This window comes from Vanacampus margaritifer, chromosome 1 (assembly GCF_051991255.1).
Source record: "Vanacampus margaritifer isolate UIUO_Vmar chromosome 1, RoL_Vmar_1.0, whole genome shotgun sequence".
NCBI classification, from domain to species: domain Eukaryota; kingdom Metazoa; phylum Chordata; class Actinopteri; order Syngnathiformes; family Syngnathidae; genus Vanacampus; species Vanacampus margaritifer.
Window position 1 is genome coordinate 62,722,380 of NC_135432.1, and position 24,788 is coordinate 62,747,167.

At 40.8% G+C, this 24,788-nt stretch overlaps 2 protein-coding genes across 3 annotated transcripts in view; both read right to left on the reverse strand.

Moving 5' to 3' along the window:
- Nucleotides 1-158: 158 nt before the first annotated feature.
- pttg1ipa (PTTG1 interacting protein a) lies at nucleotides 159-5,217 on the reverse strand. Its single transcript, XM_077559975.1, has 7 exons — nucleotides 4,944-5,217; nucleotides 3,896-3,948; nucleotides 3,547-3,655; nucleotides 2,499-2,601; nucleotides 1,392-1,457; nucleotides 918-964; nucleotides 159-822 (listed from the first exon to the last, which is right to left on the reverse strand). The coding sequence occupies exons 1-7, from the start codon at nucleotides 5,038-5,040 to the stop codon at nucleotides 785-787; spliced, it is 513 nt and encodes a 170-aa protein (XP_077416101.1). The 5' UTR covers nucleotides 5,041-5,217; the 3' UTR covers nucleotides 159-784.
- Nucleotides 5,218-5,693: 476 nt separating this feature from the next.
- Nucleotides 5,694-24,788, reverse strand: part of myo10l1 (myosin X, like 1) — a 40,045-nt gene continuing 20,950 nt past the window's right edge. Inside the window, exons 18-44 of one of the 2 annotated variants that reach the window (XM_077559984.1) lie at nucleotides 24,229-24,331; nucleotides 23,622-23,702; nucleotides 23,382-23,506; nucleotides 22,856-22,973; nucleotides 22,537-22,643; nucleotides 22,107-22,395; nucleotides 21,058-21,333; nucleotides 20,499-20,969; nucleotides 18,751-18,874; nucleotides 18,544-18,682; nucleotides 17,158-17,262; nucleotides 16,849-16,944; nucleotides 16,432-16,525; nucleotides 16,212-16,267; nucleotides 15,349-15,485; nucleotides 15,017-15,211; nucleotides 14,691-14,848; nucleotides 14,482-14,602; nucleotides 14,255-14,403; nucleotides 13,157-13,305; nucleotides 12,861-13,068; nucleotides 12,650-12,786; nucleotides 11,834-11,957; nucleotides 11,365-11,688; nucleotides 10,134-10,310; nucleotides 9,880-10,071; nucleotides 5,694-9,811 (exon numbers count right to left, since the gene is read on the reverse strand). In XM_077559984.1, the coding sequence (XP_077416110.1) occupies nucleotides 9,707-9,811; nucleotides 9,880-10,071; nucleotides 10,134-10,310; nucleotides 11,365-11,688; nucleotides 11,834-11,957; nucleotides 12,650-12,786; nucleotides 12,861-13,068; nucleotides 13,157-13,305; nucleotides 14,255-14,403; nucleotides 14,482-14,602; nucleotides 14,691-14,848; nucleotides 15,017-15,211; nucleotides 15,349-15,485; nucleotides 16,212-16,267; nucleotides 16,432-16,525; nucleotides 16,849-16,944; nucleotides 17,158-17,262; nucleotides 18,544-18,682; nucleotides 18,751-18,874; nucleotides 20,499-20,969; nucleotides 21,058-21,333; nucleotides 22,107-22,395; nucleotides 22,537-22,643; nucleotides 22,856-22,973; nucleotides 23,382-23,506; nucleotides 23,622-23,702; nucleotides 24,229-24,331 (4,360 nt within the window). In that variant the 3' untranslated portion in view covers nucleotides 5,694-9,706. Of the gene's footprint in view, nucleotides 9,812-9,879; nucleotides 10,072-10,133; nucleotides 10,311-11,364; nucleotides 11,689-11,833; nucleotides 11,958-12,649; nucleotides 12,787-12,860; nucleotides 13,069-13,156; nucleotides 13,306-14,254; nucleotides 14,404-14,481; nucleotides 14,603-14,690; nucleotides 14,849-15,016; nucleotides 15,212-15,348; nucleotides 15,486-16,211; nucleotides 16,268-16,431; nucleotides 16,526-16,848; nucleotides 16,945-17,157; nucleotides 17,263-18,540; nucleotides 18,683-18,750; nucleotides 18,875-20,498; nucleotides 20,970-21,057; nucleotides 21,334-22,106; nucleotides 22,396-22,536; nucleotides 22,644-22,855; nucleotides 22,974-23,381; nucleotides 23,507-23,621; nucleotides 23,703-24,228; nucleotides 24,332-24,788 lie in introns of both variants that reach the window. The other variant, XM_077559983.1, reaches the window with a different exon arrangement.

Consider the following 24,788-nt stretch of genomic DNA (forward strand, 5'->3'; position numbering starts at 1 on the left):
AAAAAAGTGATTGGCTGATGACCAGTCTAGGTTGTGTACCCTACTTCACACTGTCAGTGTTTATTATAATGAGATGTATTTATTGCTTGTGTTTGTTGGAAAACAACATGTGAAAGGTTTCAACACACACACAAACAAAACACAAAGTGTGGTTGGTGTCAGTTTTAGACTTTTAATTCCGACAGTACATGCGTCATTAGAAGCAGTATCAACGACTGAATAAATCACATTCGCTTAAATTAAGAAACATTTTAAAACCAGACAAAAAGGGGGGAAAAAATACTTCCCAATGCTACAATTCTAAACCAAGCAGCTCCTCATATTCGTTCAAAGATAAAACGGATTTCCTTCCAGGAATGGTTGTTCAGGAGCCAAACAGAACAATAAAATAAAAATAGTACAAATGTAAGACTGGATATAGGCCAACAAACATTGCATATGGTCATAAAATATACTGGGGGGGGGGGGGGGGGAAGAAGTGAATCCACTCCATAGAAAATTCATTTACAACAGGTGTCACATGTACCTTGTCGTACCTGCTTTTGAGGATGTTAAAGTAGTGAATGGGAACCGTGTAGTGGAAAAAGGGGCAGTAGCATTTGTTTACAGCGGTTTGGCTCATCACACAACATTCGTCCTCATTGTGGCTGAATGACATCAGAGGCATCTACTGTACAATCATTAAATGGAAGTTTAACATTAATTCATTGCTGCGTTAATAATAATAATAATAATAATTTAAAAAAAAGGGTTGGTTCAATAAAGTCCCGGTGTACGAATCCTCTCATCCAAATCGGGAATAGGGATTTGATCCACTTAAGCCTAGCGGGAAACGCACAAAGTGAGGATGTCAGTATTGTTAAAAAATAAAAATAAAATAAATAAAAAAGCATCATCAAGCAAGCAAGAGGCCTCACCGTATTTCTTCCTGATATCGTCATGTCTTTGTTTCATCTCGGCCCGCCTACAAAGATAATATCAATGACAGAACATGACCACAAGCTACTTACGGGTAAAAAATAAAATAAAAAAGGGGACGTGCACATGCTAGATGATCTCAACCAAAAATAATGTTGCCTGGAACAATTTTGGTAGTCATAAATGGGACGTGGTGAGATAATTATTATTTTAACATACAGTTTATGTGTCACTGCAGTGCCTTTTTGGAACCCAGGTCAGAACTTAATGCAAACGAACCTCAGACATTTGGATGTTCTCTTTCAAATGTACATTCATACAATCACACCATGACCCTTGAGGCAATACTCAATATTCCATTGTCATTTATTTGTTTCCTTTTCGCTCTATAATGTATGTTACTGTTCTGAAAAAAAATGAAAATTGTGCCTTAAAAATATACATTGTGATTTTTACACAATAGTTTTCGTTACCTTTCTTCCTGATTGGTTCTTGACTTTTTCCCCTGCCTCTCCATCTTGGCCAGGAACCTTGATGATCTGACAAAGAAAAAGACAGAATGAGCTTACAATTTCATCGTCAAATACTTTACAAAGGTTCCCAAGAAAAATATTGCTATATTTACAGCCACATAATGTTATAAATCCCCCACTTATAGACTAAAAATGGTCTTAAATAATCTTTCCCCATTGAAATAAATGGAAAGTCCGTCAATTAGTTCCAGTGTCCCCAAAAAACAAGGTGTAATGTGTTTTTTAAAGAGAAAAATACAGTATACAGACGCTCCCCTACTTACGAACATTCGAGTTGCGAACAACGGTGCATACGAACATTTCTGCGCGTACAGTATGTCGAAAAATGTTCGGAAAGAAATGCTGTAAGTTAGATTTTGTATTGCGCGTAGTGCTTCTTTCCGCCGCTAATACCGACGATTGGCGCTGTGAGAGCTCATTGGAGGCTGAGCAACGTGGCGAGGAGGAGGAGGAAGAAAACGCCGGTCCCCATGAAGCAGGAAATAACTTTTGAAGCCGATTCCAGCGACGACGAAGAATCTCTCATGATATAAAATCCTCCTCTTCCTCCTCCTCCATCATCTCCTTAAGCATCGAGTACATCTTCCAAAAGTAAGTTAAACTTCATTTTATTTATCTTATTACGTACATGTACATACTGTGTGTGTGTCTTTCGCTCTCTCTCTCTAACATACGTAGTACAGTACAGTACTGTACGTATTCTCTCCATTTTATTAATTTTTTTTCAGTACAAACCGATGCAGGTTACTTGTACAAGCCTTAAACATACTTATATAAACCTTCAATATACTTATATAGGCTTTAAACATAAATTATAATACAAAATATAGCACTGAAGCAACTTACGAACAAATTCACCTTACGAACGATCGTCCGGAACGTAACTCGTTCGTAAGGTGGGGAGCGTCTGTAATATTAAAAATTGCCAATTGACAGCTCGTTTGAACCAGTGTGGTTCTTGTGTTAATTGCTTTCAGATAACCGACTTACACTGTTGAGAACTGACTTGACAATCACTACTAGCTAAGTGTACATTACCGGACTTACCCAAAGTTTTCACACTTGCAGCAGCAGAACAAACAGACGAGCAGGGCGATGATGACAACGGCACCCAGTACCGCAAGCGTGATGATCAAGTTCTGGAAGTTCACTGAGCGGCAGAGAAAGCGTAAACATACGCTGAGTCACATTTTTAACAGCAATAAAAGGAGTTGCCAAAACATCTGCTGTCTTTTTTTTCTTTTTTTGCAAACATATCGATGGCCTTTATGTTAACTCTTTGACTGCCAAAAACGTAAAATAACGTTTAGTAAAATCCTAGGGAGGAGTGCCAAAGACGTTAAAAGACGTTTGTTTCAAAACAGAGGTGAAATTAACCATTTTCTATTGTTGATTACTGAAAAACGGAATAAGGTAGAAACAAACTTTTTTTTCTGATGAAAGATGAGAGTCCAATCTTTCGTTTGGTAGTATGTGTGTTTCCATAGTCCAAACACATAATTTTCTGTGGACCTTGAAAGATCAGTCAAAATGCTTAAATCGGCTGGCACCCACGGCATCCCTTTTCTGAAAACGTCTGGCAGTCAAAGAGCTAAGTGATAAACATGTTTACCAACTGACTATCATATCAGGGAATGAATTATAATTTCAGCATCAGATGACACTTTTCAAAATAAACAGGCTATTAGCCATGATTTCAAGTCAAGTTAGCCATAACGTACCTGGCTTCACGTCCCGTTTGGACCACATTTTAGTACTTTACTTTCATAAGCACATGCATTCAAGTCTTAGCTTTCAGCTAATAGCATTCAGCATTCCCACGCAATTTCTGCAGAAATTTGCACTTATTCTTGTCTTGCTATATTATATCTATTTTATTTATTTTTATAAGTTCTGCCTAGGGCGCTGTCAAATGACTTGACTCTTTCACCAATCAATGGCGGCAACAAAGGCGAGCGACTCGCAGTCAGAAGAGGCCCCCGTGTGCCAGACGGATACTCTTGCATAGCTGGACATAATGTTAACTAGTGACCAGCAAGTGTGTGTGTGTGTGTGTGTGTGTGTGTGTGTGTATTGTGCCAGTGTATCATCTTACTCCAACACAAGCCCCAGCGAGCTTCATTGAGCGGACAAAGTGAATGCGGTGGCAGGATGGTCCTCACTGGATACGTCACACACGTCCTGGTTGTGATACACCACAAACACTGCGTGTGAAAAAAAAAAAAAAAGGTTAATTAATACAAAATGATTCATGACTACTGAGGAATTTAAAAACGATTGACGATAAAGACGAAGGTGGAGGAGGAGGGTGGAACAGAACGAGATCAGTTAGTGCTCAAACCGGTCGGACAAGTGCGGACGTGGTGGAATTTGGCCTCTTTCGACTTCCTTTACACGACACAAACACACCAAATAAAGCAAAAGCTTCCTTCGGGATTGCTTACCGATACGTTGTTCAGACACCGCTCGCAGCTGGTCCCATTCATGGACTCGCAAACTGTGTCGGGAGAAGATTAAAAACAAATAGTGTTGACATTTTTCTCTTCACCAGACAACGTAACAGCAACGTGTAAATAACCCCAATAAGCTTGTTGTTTTCACATTCACCACAAATGATTCTTATGGCCGATAACATCAAACAGATCTCAAATAAGGCCCTGGATAGGGAATATCTTGCGTCTCTGAATCTGCTGCCATCATCGTTAATGTTTACCTCCCTCCCAAGCATTTACACTGCTTTGTTCTGTTTTATAAGTCCCCAAGATCTCAATCAATTGATCAAGATTTCATCCGCTGCTGGTTTATAAGGTTGAAAAAAGTCACACAGAGGAATGTACAAATATCTGTTTTCAAATGGAGGTAGTAAAAGTAAAATGGGGTCAGAAAAAAAAACAAATACTCAAATAAAGTACACGATGCAGCAACAAAGTATTTGTACTTCGTTACTTCATATAAGTGCCACGACAAAATGTGGCCCTTTGGGTGTTAAATCCTGCTCATCCTATTGGGAATTTCTCCATGGAGACAAAAGTGTGGAGGAACATTTTTTTTGTTGTCTACTAAGCTATAGCTTGCTTCAAGACACATTTTCTTACAAGTCAGTTACCAAAAATGACACCATAAACAATTTAAAACAACAACACTTTTTCAACTGTCCTCTTAAAAAAAATACACTGTGTGTTTGTATGGCGCTACATTATATTAGTATTTTTCGTAAAAAGAGGAAATAAAAAATGGGAAGTGAGAAGGAGAAACTTGTTATATCGAAAAAAGTAGACAAGCAAAAACATGGCGTGAGTTGAATTGTTCACGTTTGGAGGTTTTCGACAACAAAACTAACAAACCAACGTGTTTAATAGCTTTTACGTACATTTCTTCTTCTACCCTCATTAATAAGGACACTGACGCCAAAAGACTTTATATTTTGATTTATGCTAACGCCGCTAAATAGCAAAAAAAAACAAAACAAAACAAAAAACAGTTTGTTCTTACCTACACCAGGTGCGGCAGTTTGGGCTAAAATTGTCGTCGAAGAGAACGCAAGAAGGAGAACAACTGGGACCAAACTTCTTAAATCCATCTCGATCATCCTGATAATTCCTTCGTTAATTCTGTGTAAATAATTCCAGTGAGTGTGTTGGAAAAAGATCGACCGTCTCCTTCGGGTTCTTAACGAGAATTTGCCGAGAGGAACCAGTCAGAAGAGAATCCAAAATTCTGGCACGCACACACAAGAGGAGGCGTGTGTGACTACTTTCCAGCGAGGAAATGCAAATGCGGGTGACATTTTCAATGCGTCATCCAATTAAAAATATGGACAATTATTTTGTTTTCATAAATGTTCATAGTTTTTACAGAAGAAAATCAGGTTTTTGTTCGGATTTCTTTTTTTTTTTTGTTGTATCAAGCAAATATACAATAAATTTAATTTAAAACGTAAAGTAGAGAATTGAATTCAAAAATGCAATTGTAATTGCAGCCCTCTTTAAAAAAAAAAATAAAATAATTTCTGAAAAAAAAAAATCATTGTCATGTCATGTCAAGCAGGGGCGTGCAAACGGGAGGGCATCCATAAGATATTGTCATGTCTTAAAATGGACATTAAAATGGACAAACTGCAACGACGCAATAGTGTTGCAACAACACATAAAAACAATTTTTTAAACCATAAAGTCCTGATGATTAAAGTGTTTACGTGACTTGAATGTAAATTATATCAGTCACAAAAAAAATCCACTTACATCAGACGACAATTCTCATAATTTATTAAAGCATATTTTTTAAATTCAGTTCAAAATAAAAAATAACACACAAATCACTCTCTTTCTCTTTTTTTGTCTCAACAAGAACAATGTTTAAAGATGATAATAAGCATAACATGAAAATGTAATAATAATAATAATAATAATAATAATAATAAAACCCACGCTGGCCGCCTGCGGCTAATGGCAGGATATTTTTTTCCCCGTCACCCCACCTGGGATTGCGTTCTGCTGAAGTTGCTGTTGGATTAAACATCAGAGACAGACAGAAGTGTAGCGCTAGAACACATACAACAGGTGGCTTCAGGGTCCTATAGGTTGTTATGGCTTTTTCAGTTTTGCACTCATTTATTGCCAAAAGTTCAAGCGGGATGGAACCCTTCTTTTATCAGACAGTGTGCAATGCATCATGGGCAATACTGTAGCTATTACTCAACACATTGAAGTTCTGTAAGGTCATCTACAGTGGATACAGAAAGTGAGGATGCCTCAAACTCATCCCCCCTTCCGAAGGGTTCTTGAAGGCAGCCTCTCTTGGGTTTTTAAGAGGTGCTCAATTTTTTTTGGAAGACCAGAGCCCAGACTTAAATTTAAAAAAATGAAACATTTGAAGTGCTTCCGCATGAAAAATTATTTGCAAATATTGACAAAAGGTGCTTCACCAAATTATTAGTTTGAGGTCAACGGATTCTCCTAACATATTTGTTATTTTTCCAACGGAAATATGCAGATTGTAATTTATATATATATAAAAAAAAAAAGAAGTCTACAAATTGAGCGTGTTTATTTTCTGGATCCACTGTTGTTCTATTCTGTTGAAATAGGCAGAGTGAAATATTACAATGGAAAAGTCAATATTCTCTGATAAATTGAAGGTTTTGACCTCAGTATTTCTCAAGTTGAAGATACAGCCAACCTGCTGATAGACGACAAAAATGGCCTCGACCTGTTGTGTTTAGTGTCACATGATGCGATGACATCACTATCCAAACATACACACATACCAGCACTCATGTTATGCAAAATCCATATTTCTGTCTCTTCACAGTTTCGTATAGATCATATTTCCTCAAATAGTGGCCAGAGGTGGCGTTACTTTTACTCAACTGCAGGATGGGTGGAGGCGCATCGCTCCCAAGAACAACAACATTGCGGAGCGGGTACATCTCAATCTACTGGAACTACATACCGATGGTTGCTGCTATTTTGGTTAGCAATAGAGCCGAATTGGGCTGAACGATAGTGTCAATGAACTGCAGTAACTACCGATTGACTCGTTTGTCTTAAGCGGATCACAACGACAAAATGCTGATGCCATAATTTGAGGAAATATGATATGAACCTTTTGAATCAGCATTTTTTTTTCTAAATACACAACGCAGCCCTCCTCCATCAACACACTCATCAATAAATGATGTTAATAAATACATAAGCTCATCCCTCCCTCCCTCCCATTTAAAATCCCCATGCTCTTCTTTCTTCCCCTTTAACGCACGATCACAACACCATCGTTTGCTTAGTCATATAAATAAATACATCTCATTTCCGAGGAATACACTTGTTACTTCTCTTCGTTTCTTTTCCAATATAATGTGGTTTAGAATACAACATGGTACACACACACACACACACATACGCACGCGCACACACACACACACATGCACACACACAGCACTTATGTATTAGCGTGGGGGGGGGGGGGTGTTGTACAGCAATAGCAGTACCAAAAAGTCACATGGAAACACATACAGGCTGATTGGTGCACTTATGTCATTTTTGTTATAAAGAAAAAAAAACAGCATGATCAGACAAGTGTATACTAATAGAGTAAAAAAAAACAAAAAACAGCACACTCTAAAAACAGTTTGGTCAAAAGTAACCCAATTATGGATCAAAAATGGACCTATCCACTTTATGGGTCAATTTGACCCAAAGGTTGTTTTATACAAAATGATCCATTTTTTTTGACCCATGTAAAGGATCTGACCAATATTTATGAGTTTACACTAAAAGACACATTTCTTGACTCAAAGTTGGGTCAAATTGACCCAAGTAGAGGATCAGTCCATTTTTGACCCATAGTTGGGTTATTTTTGACCCAACAGTTTTTAGATTGTAAATTCATCCAAACATTGTGTTTCCCTGTGATTCACATGAATAGCACTGCCAGTGAATGACACCCTTTAAATTGCTCATATCTTACACTATAGAGATGTCACATGGCCTTTTAGTGTAGATTCTCTATCGGTTGTACAGTGCTGGGACCACCCAAAATTCAATAATAACTCTTATTACGTGATATACAGTACAAAAACAACACAACTTGCTTCAGTTCGTGTGTGAATATACAGTCAAAGCACACACCATGTGAGTGCAATGCGTTACATCACAATGGTGGTCTTCCTTGATATCGTTCCCAAGCATTCCAATCAGCTTCCATTTTGGCTGTAGTTTCTTTTTATGGCCACACAGTGGCACTGGTGAGTGAATATCGTCTTTTCTGCCCCCCTTGTCCGAAAAGAAGAGACCCCACCCCCACCCCCTCAACGACAGATGTGATAGAAGTGATGTCACGTAGAAAAGACACAGAGCGACAAAAGCAAGCAAGAATAATAACACTGGAACTTAATAATTTGCGATGGGGTGAGGACGAATGCACGAGTAGAGAAATGCTCAGGAACTTTAAGCAGAATGTCTGGCAGTGCAACAGAGGGGGGTACCCCCTTTCCCATCCTCCATCCTCTGGGTCCTAGGGGGTAGCCCCCATTGGTGCTGGGAATTTGGGGTGGGTGAGACCACTATCCTTAAATGGGAAGGTTACTGGGTCTTAAGATGAAGACCTAGGAGGCAGCCCAAAATTGGTCCTGAGGTGGTGGAGTCCTAAAAGGGAGCCATGCATCTGGGGCATCAGAGGAAGCCCCTCCCTGGTTCCTGGAAGCAAGCCCCACTGACTGCTAGGAGGTAGTTCCCCTAGATCCTGGTGTTGGGTTCAGAGAGGGACCTCACCTCCCCCGACCAAGTCCTAGGAGTTAGCTATCTTGAGTCCAAGGGGCTGGTATCCAGGAAGTGAGCAATACCCTGGGTCTTCACAGGTAGCCCCTCCCCGCTTACTGAAGCAAGACCCCCTGAGTCCTAGAGGTAGTTCCCTCGATTCTGGGTTTAGGTTCAGAAAGAGACCTCACCTCCCCCCACCAAGTCCTAGGAGCTAGTTATCTTGAGTCTTAGCGGTTGCTGTCCTGAAAGAAAGCAAAACCCTGGATCTTCAAATAGACCAACTGGTTCATGGAGGTGGACCTGGATGAGAAGCCCCCCCAAAACATCCTAGGAGGTAGCCTGAACATGGTCCTGCAGCGGTTTTCTTGAGAAAGACCGTCCCTACATCCACAGATCTTTGGGGGATCTAGAATATAGAACCCAGGTACAGGATGTAACTTCCAGTCTGCAGGTTTTAGGATTGGATTCAAGAAGGGACACCCACCACCAGGTCCTAGGAGGTGGGTTCTGAGGGGTGTGGCTCCCATATGTGAGCCCTTCTCCTTGGTCCATGGAGGCAGACCTCCTAGGTCATGTGCGAAAGACCATCCTCAAATGTTTTAATGTATTACCCCCTCCTCCTCAGCCCGAGTTCTAGGAGAGAGGCCCTGTGAGTCCTGGGTCAGAGTAAGACAGGACAGTTGATGGGTGCGTTGTGCTTGAGGCCCACAAGGAAGAAAATCAGAGCATTTGGACTTTGCTCGAACATCTACATGCAAGGACTACAAATGGGGAAATGTACTGTACGTGAAAGAACTGTCCTCCAAAAATCCAGGTTCATGTGTCATGCTTGAATGAAAAAAAAAAGATCCCAAAAAGTATCCAATCCAGTCTGACTGATCCCTGTGGCTTCAGCGTCCACTTTCCACGCTAGGCAGGGACTGATGCGACTGCCTCTGTCCAGGATGCGCATCGTTAGCCGGCGGGGAAAACCGATGGCTCCGATTGGGCCAAAGGCAATCACCTCACAAACGAACTGGCAACGCTGGTGACGGACATGATGCTGCAGCGTTTTTTCACCATCATGTTAATATAAGCCCGCATGATCTTGGTGACCTCGCCAACCTAAGGACACATTTTAGTATTAGAGGACGGACCGCTAAAATGATGAAGTAAAAATGAATTCAATTCACCAGTGGCGTCTCGAAGAACATCTCCCTCTCATCCACGATGATCTTGTAGGTGCAGAGCTGCGATGCACCAAAGAACGTTATGTGCTCGTACTGGAACATCTCCAGAGGTTTGGGTTCGCCTCGCTTGTACACGGACACATTGTCTGCGCTCACTCCCAGCCACAGGTCATGAGGGAAACCGCCTTCCTTACACTAAAGAAGAGGAGGTCACATAAATCGATTGCGAAAACATATTCGGTATTTGTCATCATCACCTCCACGTCAAAGAGAGTAGATCCATATCCGGGCCACTCCTTGATGATGCTCATGTATTTGAGCATAGCCTGGTGCTGCGCCATGCCCTGCAGCCGCGTCCACTTCTCCAGCACGCTGGTGCGCGTGGCCGATGTCTCCTCCTTAACCCACATCTCCAGCATCTGTTCCTCTTCCACCTGAAAACACAAATTACATTCAGTGCCATTGGCGGCTATAGACGTTAAAGATCCATTTTAACTGGGCAAGCAGTGAATGAGTTAAGATCCATCCATCCATCTTCTGCTCATCCAGCGCTGAGGACCACATTTCCCTCTTCCCAGCCACTTCATCCAGCTTTTCCCGGGGCGATTCCGAGGGGTTCCGGGTGAGCTGAGAGACAGTCCCAGGAACCTCCTCCCGGTGGAACACGGCTAGAACAGAAGGCACCCTAACCAAATGCCTGAGCCACTTCATTTGGTTACTCTCGATGCAAAGCAACAGCGGATCTACTCTTGCATCAGTGATCTTGTTTGTTTGGTCACAAACCACAGCTCATAACCATAGATAAGGCTTGAAAAGTCTCGAGTCCGACCTTTCAGTTTAACTCCGACACCAGGACAGACCGATGCAGAGTCCACGTAACTGCAGACGTTGTACTAGCCCCGCTGGTCGGGATCCTGCTCCATTCTTCCCTCACTCGTGAACAAGACCCAAAGATACTTGGGATACCCCACCCAGGCCAGGATTTTATCTTCGACCCATAGAGCGTACACTCTAAAATCAGTTTTAGTCAAAATTAATCCAAATTGGGTCAAAAAGGAACGGACCCAATTGAAACAACCCCAAAAATTGGGTTGACTTCTGGGTTATCAATTTCATTTGACGCAACATTTGGGGCTAAATACCTCAAAAGTTGGGTTGGCCCATTTTTGACCCAATTCAACTAACCCAAAAAGTTGGGTCAAACGAATAACCCAACCCAAAGGGTGGATTTGTGGGTTATTTATTTGAAAGTTGGGTCAAATGAATAACCTAGACAAATCAATTTGGGGGTTGTTTTGTGGGCTATTAATTTAATTTGACCCAACCTTTTGGGTTAAATAACGAAAAAACTTGGGTTGGTCCATTCTTGACCCAATTTGGGTTATTTTGGCCCAGCTATTTTTCGAGTGTACTTCAGCCATGTCCAACTGACTGATCAAATTGCAGACATTGAAGGTCTGTACGCTCTCGTTTCTGCTCCTCACTAACCTTCTGTTTCTTCAGTGAGCCCGTCTTGAAGCTCCTTCTCAGCGTGCCGTCCAGGAAGCTCGGCGTCTTGCGTTTCTCTACCGCAACGCCAACACCGCCCGGACCTCCCGCGGCTGCTTTACCATCAGCTGTCCCTCCTCCCACCGTAGCGCTGGTGGAGTGTATGATACGGCTGCGGAGACGTCCGATGGGATAGACGGTCCCCAGACTCCATCCGGCGCGGCCCGCCCCATCACCGTGGAGATACTGCAGACGTAAGGAGGCCAGGTGCTGCAAAGTCTCTTCGGATGCCGGGAAGTGTCCGCTGATGAGAGACTCGTGGGCCTGGGTTGCAGAGAGAGGAAGAGTGAGGTGACAAACACAGACAAAATCTGATGGCAGTACTTGGACAAAAGTTGTCCTAATCGGAGAACAGTTAGGTAGGGTAGGACGACTGGTCAGTAAGTAAGTAGGAGGTTGAGTAACCCACCTGCTCAAACATGAAGGCAAACTCCACTCCTTCTTTGTGCATGCTCTCCACATCCAGGAAGCAGTAGAGCTTGAAATACAGCTTCCATTCTCCTTCTTCCTCCTCTTCCTCACTGCCAGAAAGTCTGGAAATAGAACACCAAATCAGATTTAGTTAGCTGGTTTGGTTTGAGTTGGATGGTAAGACGGTTGGTTGGTTCTTTGGCTGGATCAATCCGTTCAGTCAGTCTGGTTGGTTGAGTTCATCGACTGGGCCGTCTGTCATTTAAATTGTTTGGTTGGTTGCATTTGCCAGTCGAATTGGTTGGTTTGATTAGTTACTTAGCCAGCAGAGTTGATTGGGGTAAGTCAGTTGTGTTGAGTTGGTCGCGTTATTGATTTAGAATGCTTTCGAACTTAGAATGGTCAGTCAATCATTTGGGTTGGCTGAGTTGTTTGGTAGCGTTAGTTAGTCAGAAGGGTTTGATAGGTGGTTGGGTCAGTCAGTCGGTCAGGTTGGGAGGTTGCATTGGTCAGTCTGTTGTGTTGGTTGGTTATTGAACTAGCTTGGTCCAGGTTGGAAATTGGCCATGCAGGCCAGTTTGGTAGCTAGGTAGGTAACTCGTTATGTCAGGCGGTCGGTTAGTCGAATTGGTCTGGTAGCATAAGTTGGTTGGTGAATCATTTTTACTGTATACAGCTCATGAATTCAATTTCATTAAACTGTGTTGATGTAGCTAATGATACGTTTAAGTAGTGTACATCGAACTTAGTGCTTTGTCCATAAAAAATGTTATTTGTTGTGCTGTTTAATTTTGTAGAACATGACATACAGTACCTTTCAAATTTGGCAAGAACATCCGCCACAATGACTCTGCTCTCCAAGGCTCGATCCGTCACAGAATTGTGCTCAAAAAGAGAGAAAAGATTCTTGCTGTCCTCCATGGCCAAGCCTCGGATCAACTTCTCGACAACCTTGAGCAGAAAGATTTGAGTGTTCTCTGCAGATTCCTTAACTGTATATTTTGCGTGTTAAGTGTATGCGCAACCTCTCCAGCCGTGGTGTGCGAGTTGATGGAGATCTTGCAGGAGCCTCCTCCGTGGCAGTAAACGGTGGTGCTCATCTCCTGCCTCACCAGCAGGGCGGCAATCTCCTCCTGAGAGGGCACAAACTCGCGAGTCTTGGTCTTCTTCAGGGATTCTCCGATGAAAGTGGCGTATCGCTCGATCTCCGTGCTGGGGTAACGTTCGCGTACCCTAATGCAGATGCACACTGGCAGTTTAGATATACAGTTTACAGGAAGGAAAGTTGGTGGGGGGGGGGGGGGGTTGTCAAACAACACACCTCTTCAGGTGGAAGCGGAGATATCGGAGGATGACGCGACTGGGGAGGAAGGTGCAGCTCATGCAGGTGAGGAGGTGCCAGTGCGCCCGGTTGGCTGGGCTGTTGGGTTGAGGCACATGATTGGTCTGCTTGATCACCTGACAATAAACCTGAGAAACACAACAGAATGATTTACTGTTAGGTTGTTTTTTCTTGCTTGGTTGGTTGGGTTTATCAGAGGGTGGGTGAATGTCTAGGTTCAACGTAATTGGGTTTATTTGTGGTTTGACTGGGTCAGTCACTCAGTGGTGTTGGCCTGGGTTGGATTGGGTCGTGTTAGCTGTGTATTTGTTTGTTTGGTTAATTTGTTGGTTGGTTGGTTGATTGGGTAACTGCGTCTGTTAGGTTGGTTTGGGTTGCGTTTGGTTGGTTGATTGACTGTGGGAGGTGGCATGTCTAAGTTGAACTGCGCTGGTTGGTTGGTTGGTTGATTGATTGGGTTGGTCAGTCAGTTGGCTGTGTTGGCTTGGATCATGTTGGTTTTTTGGTTGATTGGCTAGCTGGTTGGAAGGTTGGTTAGTTGGGTTGGTGCATGTCTGGACTGGATTAAGTAGGACAGTCAATCGTACTGGTTTGATTTGCTTGGGTCATATTAGTTGGTTAGTTAATTGGTTAATTGGCTGGTTGGATTGGTTGGTCGGTGAGTGGGTGCATGTCTGAGTTGGACTGGATTTAGTTGTTTTGTTTTTTGGTTTGGTTGGTTGGCTTGGTCTGTGGATGGGGTTGTGTCTGCCTTATCCGGGTTGGTTGTGCTAGTCAGTCTGTCAGGTAGGTTGGTTGAGTACATCAGTCAATTGGGTTGGGTTGGTTTACGTGGGTTGTATTGGTTGATTGGTTTGGTTGGTCAGTGAGTGTGTGCATGTCTGAGTTGGACTGGATTTGGTTGGTTGTTGTTGCTGTTGTTTTTTTTTGGTTGGTTGGTTAATTGGAATGGCCTGTGGATAGTTTGTGTCCAGGTTGGTTATGTCAGCCAATCTCTCAGGCAGGTTGGTTGGTTGTTTGGGTACATCAGTCATTTGGGTTGATCTGGATGACTGAGTCTGGGCCCAAAGTACTAACCTCTTCCCTGAGAGGACGCAGGTCTTGGCAAGTCTGTAGGATGCCCTGGATGATGGGGACCGTGTCTGCCAGTGTCTCCATCTCCTGCAGCGAGTTGAAGACCCGCACCGCCTCGTCCTGCAAGCTAGCATAGCCCTGCTGCCTTTGCACTACACAAACATAGGGGAATTGTCACAACTGGTCAGACCGTGAAGTTGTTTTCAAAGGGAATGCGTAACAAAACTCACAGCTGGTGACCTCGCCGTATGGCAGCGGCAGCAGCGGCGAGTGTAGAGGATGCTGCGTGTATCTGAGGATGGGGTTCCTCCTGTACATCTGCTCCACTATTTCGGGATTCACACTGTTCTCCTGTAAACATCACAACAGGTTAGAAACTGCCCTTGGCGTTAGCCCATCGTTCAATTATTACTTATCTAACTGTCAAACACGGTTTTACCTTGATGTCTCTGATGAGCTGCAGTGTCGGGGTCTCAATGGGGGTCTTGCTGTCAATGACGCCTTGTATGGCGCCCGTCCATCTCATGGCCTCATTCAGCATTTTGGTGTAGAGGCGATAGGAATGTTTCCTACCATACACGATGATGTTCCAGTATCCTACAACAAAGATGGCCATAATTAATAATAATAATAACAATGATACTTATTTTTTATCAGATAAGGCAATTGAGAACAGTTTTTCATTAACATAAATGTTATAAAAACATGCCTAGGGCGTTTCTACTTTCTGGATTTAAAAGCATTTTTTCAAATGAGTTTTCTCACCTGTCTCCCTGTGCACTCGGTCGTCCGGCTGGATGACGGAGCAGAGAGAATTAAGCACCAGGGTGCCCATTTTGGAAGAGTTGCGCTCTGAACTCTTGTAGTAGTCCAGTGAGTTGTGCGTGAGGACGAACCAGCGCTTTTTCAGCTTCAGGGATGCGCTCTTGGCGTTTGTCTTCACCTCCTTCTGGAGCCAACCTTGAAAGGTGAACAGACAAGAGGGCAAGATAAGTACTGAAAACACGTGCAAAGACTAAGAAATCTGTAGTATTGAATAGTGGAGATATAGCATAAATCAGTTTTTCACTATTTCAGTTATTCAATGGCTGTGTCACCTCGGACGAGGAACTCTTCGATCCTGGCGTCGCCTTTGGGCTTCTGCAGCAGACTGATCCAGTGATGCATCTCCTCGGGCGTGTCGCTGTTGCAGTGGATCACACGGTTGGCTGTGATGATCACGAAGGAGTTGGGCCTGGAAAACAGCACCAAAGTGCAAAAATCCAACTTAATATTGCCTAAATGGACAACTTTGCTTTGAAGCCAAGAAATAAGCAGACAAAAATAGATATTTTGCATTGTCTTGTGCTATTTTTTTTTTGACTCAGCTGCCACATTAGGTAAACCTGTGCAATCTAATGAGATTTGCCCTTTGAAGAGTAACACCGATTCAATTTAGCAACATTATTATCGTTGTAAAGGGAGAGTAAGCAAAACAAAAAAATCTTGCTCTGGAGATCCTTAACTTTCACCTAAGTTTATGAATAATAATAGATAAAATGAAACAAATTATTTACAAATAAAAACATTATACAATGAAAGAAAATAATACTAAATATTCTTTAAAGATATATAATATATAATATATATATATATATAAATCTCATTTTAAAAATGTATAAAAAGTAAAATATTTTTAAAAAACATTTAGAACTGTAATATTCATTAAATTTTGTTTGTTTAAACAAACACGACTTTTTTTGTATTTCTACTATTTAAAAAAATAAATATAAACATAAAACAACTATTTAATTAATTGAAAAAATAAAATTCAAAATTTTAAAATTTAAAAAAATAATAAAAATGAAACAAAGTATTTTTAAAATAACAATTCAGCAGTAATGTAGGAATTATGAATGACAAAATAAATAACTTCCAAAATAAAATAGAAAAAAAGTACAGTAGCATAAATGCGACTCACCGATCAGGATTGTCCGATGCACAGACGGAGTCAATCAGGCCCACGTCAAGCGTGCCCTGAGGTCAAAACATTAATAACACAAATGAATAGAGTCCTATGATGTCATTCTCAAAAGGTGATGCACCCCTGTACCTAATGTTGTGACCAGTTAGTGTCTACTGCTTCCTTGTAGCAATGAGGGAATTGTGATCAAAGAAAGAAATGTTGTTTAGGGACTGACCACAGCGTTCTTGGGGTTGGCCTGCTCGTGGGACATCTCCAGAAGTTGCTCCGGCGTGCAAACTCGTACCTTACTGAGCACATTAAACCATCCGCTACGCATGAACAGAGAAAATGAAAGATAGTTAGCATATTAAAGTCCATATTTTACATGAGTTACATGACAAGCTTCAGCGGTCTAAATGTTGGGAACTCAAACCAAGGTAACACCGTGTACAGAAATAATGAGAATCTTGTCTCACCTTACTCAAACATTTTATGAATGACAACATGTACGTTTAATTCTACCTTGCGCCATCTAGTGGAATAGCATTTAACTGTTCTGCTTGTCAATATATGTCGCTGGCATACATAGGTGGGGGGAAAAAATACATTTAATTTCTGTTGTAGTTGACAAAACTTGCAAGCGGCAACCAACCTGGCGTCCTCTGGCGACTCTGCAAAAACTTGGTAGGTCCTTTCATCCGTCACGATGTTCAGAGCGTTTTCCTTCTCGTGGTTGTCGACGATCTCTCTGAGCACACACATGCAACGTTAAAAAAAGGGGAAATTCAAGTTTGTTCTTCCTACTCCTCCCTGAGCTGTCATCTTATGGCGGAGGTGTTTGTGTGTCCAAATGATTGGAGCTAAGTTGTCTGGGGCTTTTTTTTACCCTTGGTAGTACCAGAGCTCAACAACCACCTTTAAACACAAAATGTGGATGTTTTTTTTTAAACTTGTGTCTTACTTTGCAGCCCGAATGTCGATGGTTCCCTTTAGCTTCTCCTCGCTGTCGTTGTCGTAGTACATCAGCTTGCTGTCCCTCAGCACAAACCAGCGCATCTTCCAGTTTCTGATCAGAGACAAGCAGTTAGATTTCATGTGCATTGACAAGACAAGAAACAAGAAAACACTTATTAATTACAATTTAATCCGTTTTTGAGTTACCATTTATCAATGTATTGTACAACAAACAGATTCAATAGTTTGCTTTGCAGATGATGATAACTCAATCATACAATGTATAGTAAAGTTAAGGTAACTTAATGTAACAAACTGACAAAAATATTTGTGAAACTAATATATATTTTAAGAATAAAAAACAAACCACCAACATTTTGTTATTTAATTTTTTTGCAGGTTGTAGGTAGTATTTAGTTTAGTTTTTATCATTTATAATTTATTTTGATCTTAAAAAATTTGTTTACTTTCTTTTTCAAATTTATTTTACAGTTTGCTTTTCTTTCCATTTACATTTTTTAATGTATAATTTAATTTAAAAGAGTGTTGTCAAGGAGATGAAAAAAACACCATCATATACCCTTAAAAAAAGTTCAGTATATATTTTTTCTATTATGTGTATTTAGTTTTTGAAAACATAAATTCATTAAATGATCATATTATATATTAAATATAATACAGGATTTTTTCCCCACACCAGAAGATGTCTAAGTTTATGATTAGACTTCCATAAAACATTGACAACACTTTTTGCTTTATTTATTTAACTATACTTTTTTTTTTAAATCATTTTTTTCTTTTTGGAAGTCAAAGGTTACACTTTCATAAACGCTTCAACAAATGTCTTTGTTCATATTGTCCTTATTTCTGGTAATATTTTCTTTTTCTTTTTGCTTAATTTAATGAGCAAACACTTTTTAAAACCATTTTGACATGTCCCAACTTGTTGAAGGCAATTATATTACTTCTGGTAGAAAAAATAAAAAATAAATTAAATTTTTTTTTAATTTATTTGTTTTTTTAAAAAAAAGGAGAGCAATGATGATTTTAAATCGAATGAACAATATTGAGCTCTCCTGAAGGAAAAAAAAAAAAATATATATATTACTTCTGGTAGGAACTAATATTTAGATTTTTTTTCTCTCTCCATTTTTCAATTGAAAAAAAAAAGCTCTTTTTTTGGGTCATTTTTTATTGGTTGGAAGTATTAGAAGTTGTTCATCACACTTCAACAAATAAGATTCATTCATCCCAATCAAAGAAGGAGACGTCACTTCTCCTCCATTGTCGAGCCCTACATTATAGCACACATTACAAACTCCCAAAATGCAAACATGTGACCCACGAAACACGCATGCGTGTATCTTGCGCGCATGGTAACAACTACAACAACCTGCGTGAGAGGGTGGATAGGCCTCCTCCTTTCTTGTAGAGCCAACCCGACTTGAGGGACTCCTGCTTGGAGCGGAACCACATGAAGGTCTCGTCCTTTAGCACGCACCAGCGCCTCCGCCAGGGGATCATCAGGCCGGCTGCAGTAGGGAGGAGACGGAATCAGAAAAGCGTGATGATATAAAGCGAAGTTGAGATGAAGTCTCACCTTTCATGTAGAGGTAACCGTGGAAATATGGCGGCCCGTTGCCGTTGAACAAGGTCACTCGTCCGTTGGTGGCTTCTTCGTCGGTGTCCATCATGCCGTCGTGCTCGTCGTCGCTGCCTGCATACTGGAGCCGTAATAGTCACATGATTGGACGAAGGCGAAGTATCTATGTGAGTATGAGTTGCGGAGAACTGGAGTGGACGAACTCCATTTTTGTCATTTTCAATGCACAAATAAATAGTGAAGACTTTCAGATTATTATTAATTATTATTTTTTCTCATTATAGTATTACATGTGTACATGTACCGGTACACTCAAGCGTGTGACTGCACATGCCTGTGAGTGTTTGTCCTCTAAGTCTACACAAAATCATTCTGTTTCAAATTTTTTACTTTTTCTGGTCAGAAATAAGGCGGGGACAAATGTTTATTTCTGATTAAGTTTTTAATTTTTCAGATTTTCTTTGTTTCCTTTTTTTCTACCTTGTTTGACTTGTTTCATTTTTTTCTGGTCAAACTGTTATTTATATAATTCCTTTTTTTTCCCTGCATTTTTTTTTTGTTGTTGCAGTTTATCAAGTTTAAATGAATAATTTGCCATTATCCTATTAGGCCAAAATGAATATCATTCTTCTCTTTATTTACATACATGTCAACCCATAAGGTTTGTCCGTATTTCTTACGGATTTTTAAGTGTTGCAAAAGCATACGGGCGTATTTGGAAATGAATACGGATTTAACTGTTTTCATGAAAATAATAATATTAGTATATATTGCTTACCCTTTTTAAATTTATTTAGTATTTACTGTCGGCTACGTGCTACACGTGCGCATAAGCTCGATTTAAACAACAACCGGTCACAAAATCTCGTCTATCGCGCGAGACTTCTAAGTTTCCTGACATGCGCAGTTAAGAAATTTGTGTTAGCGCGAAAATTGCGAGTCGTTCGCAGCGGTTGAGAAAATGGCCGGCCAAAAAAACAAGATACACCGGACGTTTTCGTTCGGAATGGACGGATTTATTTAAGGTAATTGGTCCGTCAAAACTTGGAGAAGAGTATGCATCATGTTCGCTTTGTTCACGGGACATTAAGGTTGCGGCATCTGGCATTTACGATGTCAAAGAACATTTGAAATCAAAGTTGCACGAGAGAAATGTGAAGCAACAAAAAAGTCAACCGTCCCTGTGATATTTAGAAATCTGTTTTTTCTTTGTGCAATAAAATGTCATTTGGAACAAGATACTGTCAATGTCTTCATATAAGAAAGAAAGTAAGGTAAGATTAATGTTATTGCATGAAACACCTTTAGTATTGATAAAACTGACATAAGGATTTTTATGGGAAAATAAGGATTTTATGGGTTTGTAATACAGGTGGGACCAAATTAGGGTTGACATGTATGTATTTATATTTTCTAAAATTCCTCCAATTTTCATTGTTTCTTCATTTATTTTTTTCTCCTCTTTTAACTGAACAGAACTTTCTATTATTAGATGTCTCTGTGCACGTGTTTTTATTTTTTTTTACTTTAAATAAGATTAAATAATAAAGTCAGTTGAATTTAGTGAGTCCTAAGTGTATAAATGGTACGTAACAAAAGAGATTTCCATTATTTTCTCTGGTATTCTGGTAAAGTATTTTTCAAATCATTTTCTTCTTCATTTTATCTGTTAGAGAATTAATCTTTTTTTTTCTCCGTATAATTCTTTCTGTTTCTGCATGCACATGTGTAATGTGTGTCCTCACAGAGTCGGAGCTGCCCCGGTAGGACTCGGCGCTGACGCTGGTACAGGTGGACTTGCGCGGGTGCTCTTCGTCAGCGACGGCGGCGCTACCCCGGTTGCTGCCCGACACCGAACTGTCGTCGCCGGCCGTCACCGAGCCCTCCTCCTCCTCTTGGTCGTAGTCGGACTCGGTGTCGGCGGGCATGCTGTAGATGGGCTCCTCGCCATCCACCAGGCTGTCCGCCATGCTCACCTTCCTCTCCGGCTCGGCCTTCTGCCCCTCCGGCGGGAGCGGGGGAGGAGCGGGGGGTACCATCCCCTCGGCGAACGCCGGCGGCGGTGGAGGGAGGTGGGCGAATATGGCCTGATCCATGGGGGTGTCCGTCTCGACCGGAGGGGGGAAGTCAGGAAGTGGGATGTACTCCTCCTCGGCGTGGAAACCCTCGTCCACCTCCTCGTCCTTTGACTTGCTGGGCTGTGTGGCGGTGGCAGCCTAAGCACGGCCCCCCCAAACATATTTTTTTAAAGATTTTCCCAAAAAAACAACAACATAATAATAATTATAAATGAGCTAGACTCACCTGGGCGGCCTTGGGAGGTTGAGCCTCGCCGTCAACCTCGGCCTGCGCCGCCTCGCCCAGAGCAGGATCCACACCGCCGAAGTTGAGCAGGTCGATGAGGCCCGTGGCCTTGCGCGAGGCCTCCTTCTTCATGCGCTTGAGCTCGGCGTCGCGGCGCAACTGCAGCTCCTGCTTGGACGACTCACACAGTTGCGACACCTCGTCCTCGCGCTTCTGCTGCAGACGCTCGATCTCGCGCTCCAGCTGAAGGATCTCCTCCATCTGACGCACTTCGTCCTGGAGAGGAGAGGAGGAGATTGTTTAGATTTTTTGATGTTCAAGTGGAATGGAGTGATAGTGGCCAAAGTATTTTCATTTTAAAGCCATATCGGCAGTAAGTGCTTCCTCCACCATCCTGCCCTATTTTGGTAATGTGAGTGCCATACAAGATTCTGGAATATGATACTAAAGCTTCATAAGAAGATCTCCAACAAACAGGTGGTATGTTCGCTCATCATGCTGGCAGAACGAACATTTGTGCTGAAGACTGAAGACCAGCGACTGACAGTGTAGCTGTCACTGCCGCCAAAGAAATGTGTGAGTGCCTCAGGGCTCATATCTCTCGCCCATGCTCTTTAACATCAGTGACATCTCACAAAATATGGCACATGGTGTTTATGGAGGACCAAAAATGCCAAAATAAAAAATAAAAAAATAAACAAAAGTGAAAATAAAGATGGATATAAAAAACATAAGTCAAACATAAAATAAAATAAAAATTAATCTAAATGGAAATGAAAAACAACAACAAAAAATATTAATTCATAAATAAATAAAAGTAAAAAAACATAGAAAAATAAAAAATGAGACTCAAAAAATAAAAATAAATATAAAAAATAATGTGGAAATAAATAAATACATAATAGATTTAAAAATCAATCAATAAATAAAACGTGCTCTCATATTTATTTATTTCATGCTGCAGACTCTGTCAGCATGAAATGCAACATTAAACGTTATTCAAATGAGGGGGCGGTCCTAAGTGCTCCTGAAAAACTATAAAAACTTGCCTCAGAGGATTTATTGGTCTCCTCAGTGGCTCCCTCCTGCCCCACGTCGCCTTCCGCCTCCTCCTTGCCCACCTCCTCCGCCTCCTTTTCTTGTTTCCTCTCTTCCTCCTCCTTCTTCCTCCTCTCCTCTCTGAGTTTGCGGACACGGGCTCGGGCCACCTGGCCTCGCCGGTGCCTCTGAAGCACGAGCGCCGCCTTGCGCTGGCGGACGAAGCGGCCTCGCTGGATGTGCCTGCGCAGGTGCTTCTGCAGCGTGACGGTGCCGGCGCGCACTCGCTGGAAGTGTTTCCTAAATGACACAATTATTTATTATAGTAAGAAAAAAACATTATTAACACATTCACTGCCATAGACGGCTTTAGGCGTCAAAGGTTAATTTTGAACAGGTTGGCAGTGAATGAGTTAAAAGTTAGTGATACGGGGGTCTTACTTGGCCGAAAAAGTGAGAAGGTGAGCTCTTATGATCATGGCAGCCTGGCGTCGAACTTCGTCGCGGTCTTTCTCCAAGCGTTGCTCCAGACACTCTTTCATAAATACCTGGTCAGGAAATAGCAAAAGACGTAGTACAGATTAATTTATTGATGTTTGTTTAAAAAAAAAAAAAAAAAAACGAAACAGTTTTTTTCTTAATTAATGGTTCAAAATTAAATATATATTGTAAATATTTTTTTAAACAAATAAACACATTTTATTAAATTAATCAAACTATTTTATTTATTTATTTGGCCCTAACCAGAAATAAATCTTACTTTGGTCTTCCCCAGCTGCCACTCCTTCTTGGTCTTGTCGTATTTAGTCAGGAGATCCGTTGTCCTCTTCTTGTCATCTCCTGCTGTAGCTACTTTCTCCTTGTAAATAATCTTATACCTGTCAGGAAGAATGAATACAGGATGAAGCTATGTACTGATCCACATAGCTATTTGAATCTGTCAAAAATCAACAGATAAATACTTGTCTGCGCCAATGTTAGCTAGCGATGTGCTACAAGCAATGTAAAAAAAAACTATACTGTTGTTGGCTTGTTAGCCAAACCGCTAATGCTACTTTACTGACGGGTAGAATAGGATTGTTATATTGTTAAACAAAATGTTTGTTATGCTACTAATGTGTCTAGCGGCTATGCGGCCGTCTACTTACTCATTTGAATCCTTCAACAAAAATCCAGAGGCACACTTTTGTCTACAAGGAGGTCATATAAAGTGGTACCTTGACTTACAGTACCAATTTATTGCCGTTTGTGGGTGGAGCTATGCGGTCGGATTAAGAATGACTCACCGCAAGAAGAAGTCTTTGAAAGTTCTTCGGACGGGGAAACCGGCGCGGCGGATCTTGACGGTCTCCAGCATCCCCGAGTACCTCAGCTGGTTCAGGACGACCTCCGGGTTAAACACGTTGGGATTCTGCCAGCAAAAAAAAAAAGAAGGAAAAAAAAAGAAAAAGAATGTTGAATTAATTTCAAGAGCTAAAAAAAAAATGCAAATTCATCTAATAGACATGAGGTAGAAGCAAACAAACCTTTTCCATGTTGGGCTTAATGCAGCGGATGAAGAAAGGATTGGATGCACTCAGAGTGGCCATGAGAGCATGCAGGGAGTCCTGCAGGATAGAAAGTGTCTTTAGGTATGAGTTTAATTTGTTCCGTGTCCACAATCGTAACTCAAAACACTGTATCGCAAATCATTTTTCCCCTTTGAAATAAATGGAACTGTCAATACATACCAGTCTAAAAATATATATATATATTTTTTGTAATGTTTTCTAACAAGAAAATAGCACTCAATTATTGTACTTTATAAAATAATAGAATAAAAACATTATTAATTACAATGTATAAGAATTAAGAGGTTTATGAATAATGACTTAATGCTTCAATTCATTTTGCTACTGCTTCTGGTGTGCCTGCCTTGGACACCAGGGGCAGTAGCAAAATGAACTGATGCTAATCATTAGCATGTCAATAGCGTTTTCCATTATATGTTAGCATTAAATTAGCGGGGTCTTTCTTTAGGCAGTTGTTTGGCTGTCAAAGCAATAAATTGTCCAAAAGACGGCCCATAGCTCGAAAGCCCCTACTATACAGTATTTGTTCATTTTTATTTTGATGATGTGTTGTAAAGCACACCCTGAATTGTGAGCTGACGGTGGGCTTGCGTCTGGCCGTTCCCATCTTCTCCTCGTTGTTCCTGCTGCCCACCTTCTCAAAAAGGTCGTAGATGAAGTCCAACCTAAAGATATTGTGCAAAATGCAGACATAACTATTATCTAAGGACTTCAAAGTGCATTTTTTAAAAATATACCTAAATTACATATTTTGTCATGAATACATTTAGTTTTTTGTTTTTAAAACAGTATCCATGAAAATATAATCAATTATAAAAAGTCTTAAGTAAAAAACACAATTTTTATTATTTTCAAATATTATTGTTATAATATATAATATAAAAAAAGTCATAATGTTTGTGTATTTTTTATTATTATTATCCAAACAAAACAAAATATTTTATTTTTTAACAAAAAAAAAGCTAAAATTTCAGTACAGATCGCACTTAAGAAAATCTTTTTATTTAATTTAAAAAATAGATATTTTTAGCAATTAATATTATTGGGTTCCACTGCACTACTGTATGGTTTTTAATTTGAATAAATCCTTAAATATTAATCAAATGCTCAATGAAGTAGGAT

Excerpts from the sequence above, each read along its gene's own strand:
- pttg1ipa (XM_077559975.1), bottom strand. The coding sequence starts at position 5,040 with ATGATCGAGATGGATTTAAGAAGTTTGGTCCCAGTTGTTCTCCTTCTT. Across the intron at positions 3,656-3,895 it reads GGTGTCTGAACAACGTATCG|TGTTTGTGGTGTATCACAAC; the intron begins GTAAGCAATCCC and ends TTTCACACGCAG. Across the intron at positions 965-1,391 it reads AGAACCAATCAGGAAGAAAG|GCGGGCCGAGATGAAACAAA; the intron begins GTAACGAAAACT and ends TTATCTTTGTAG.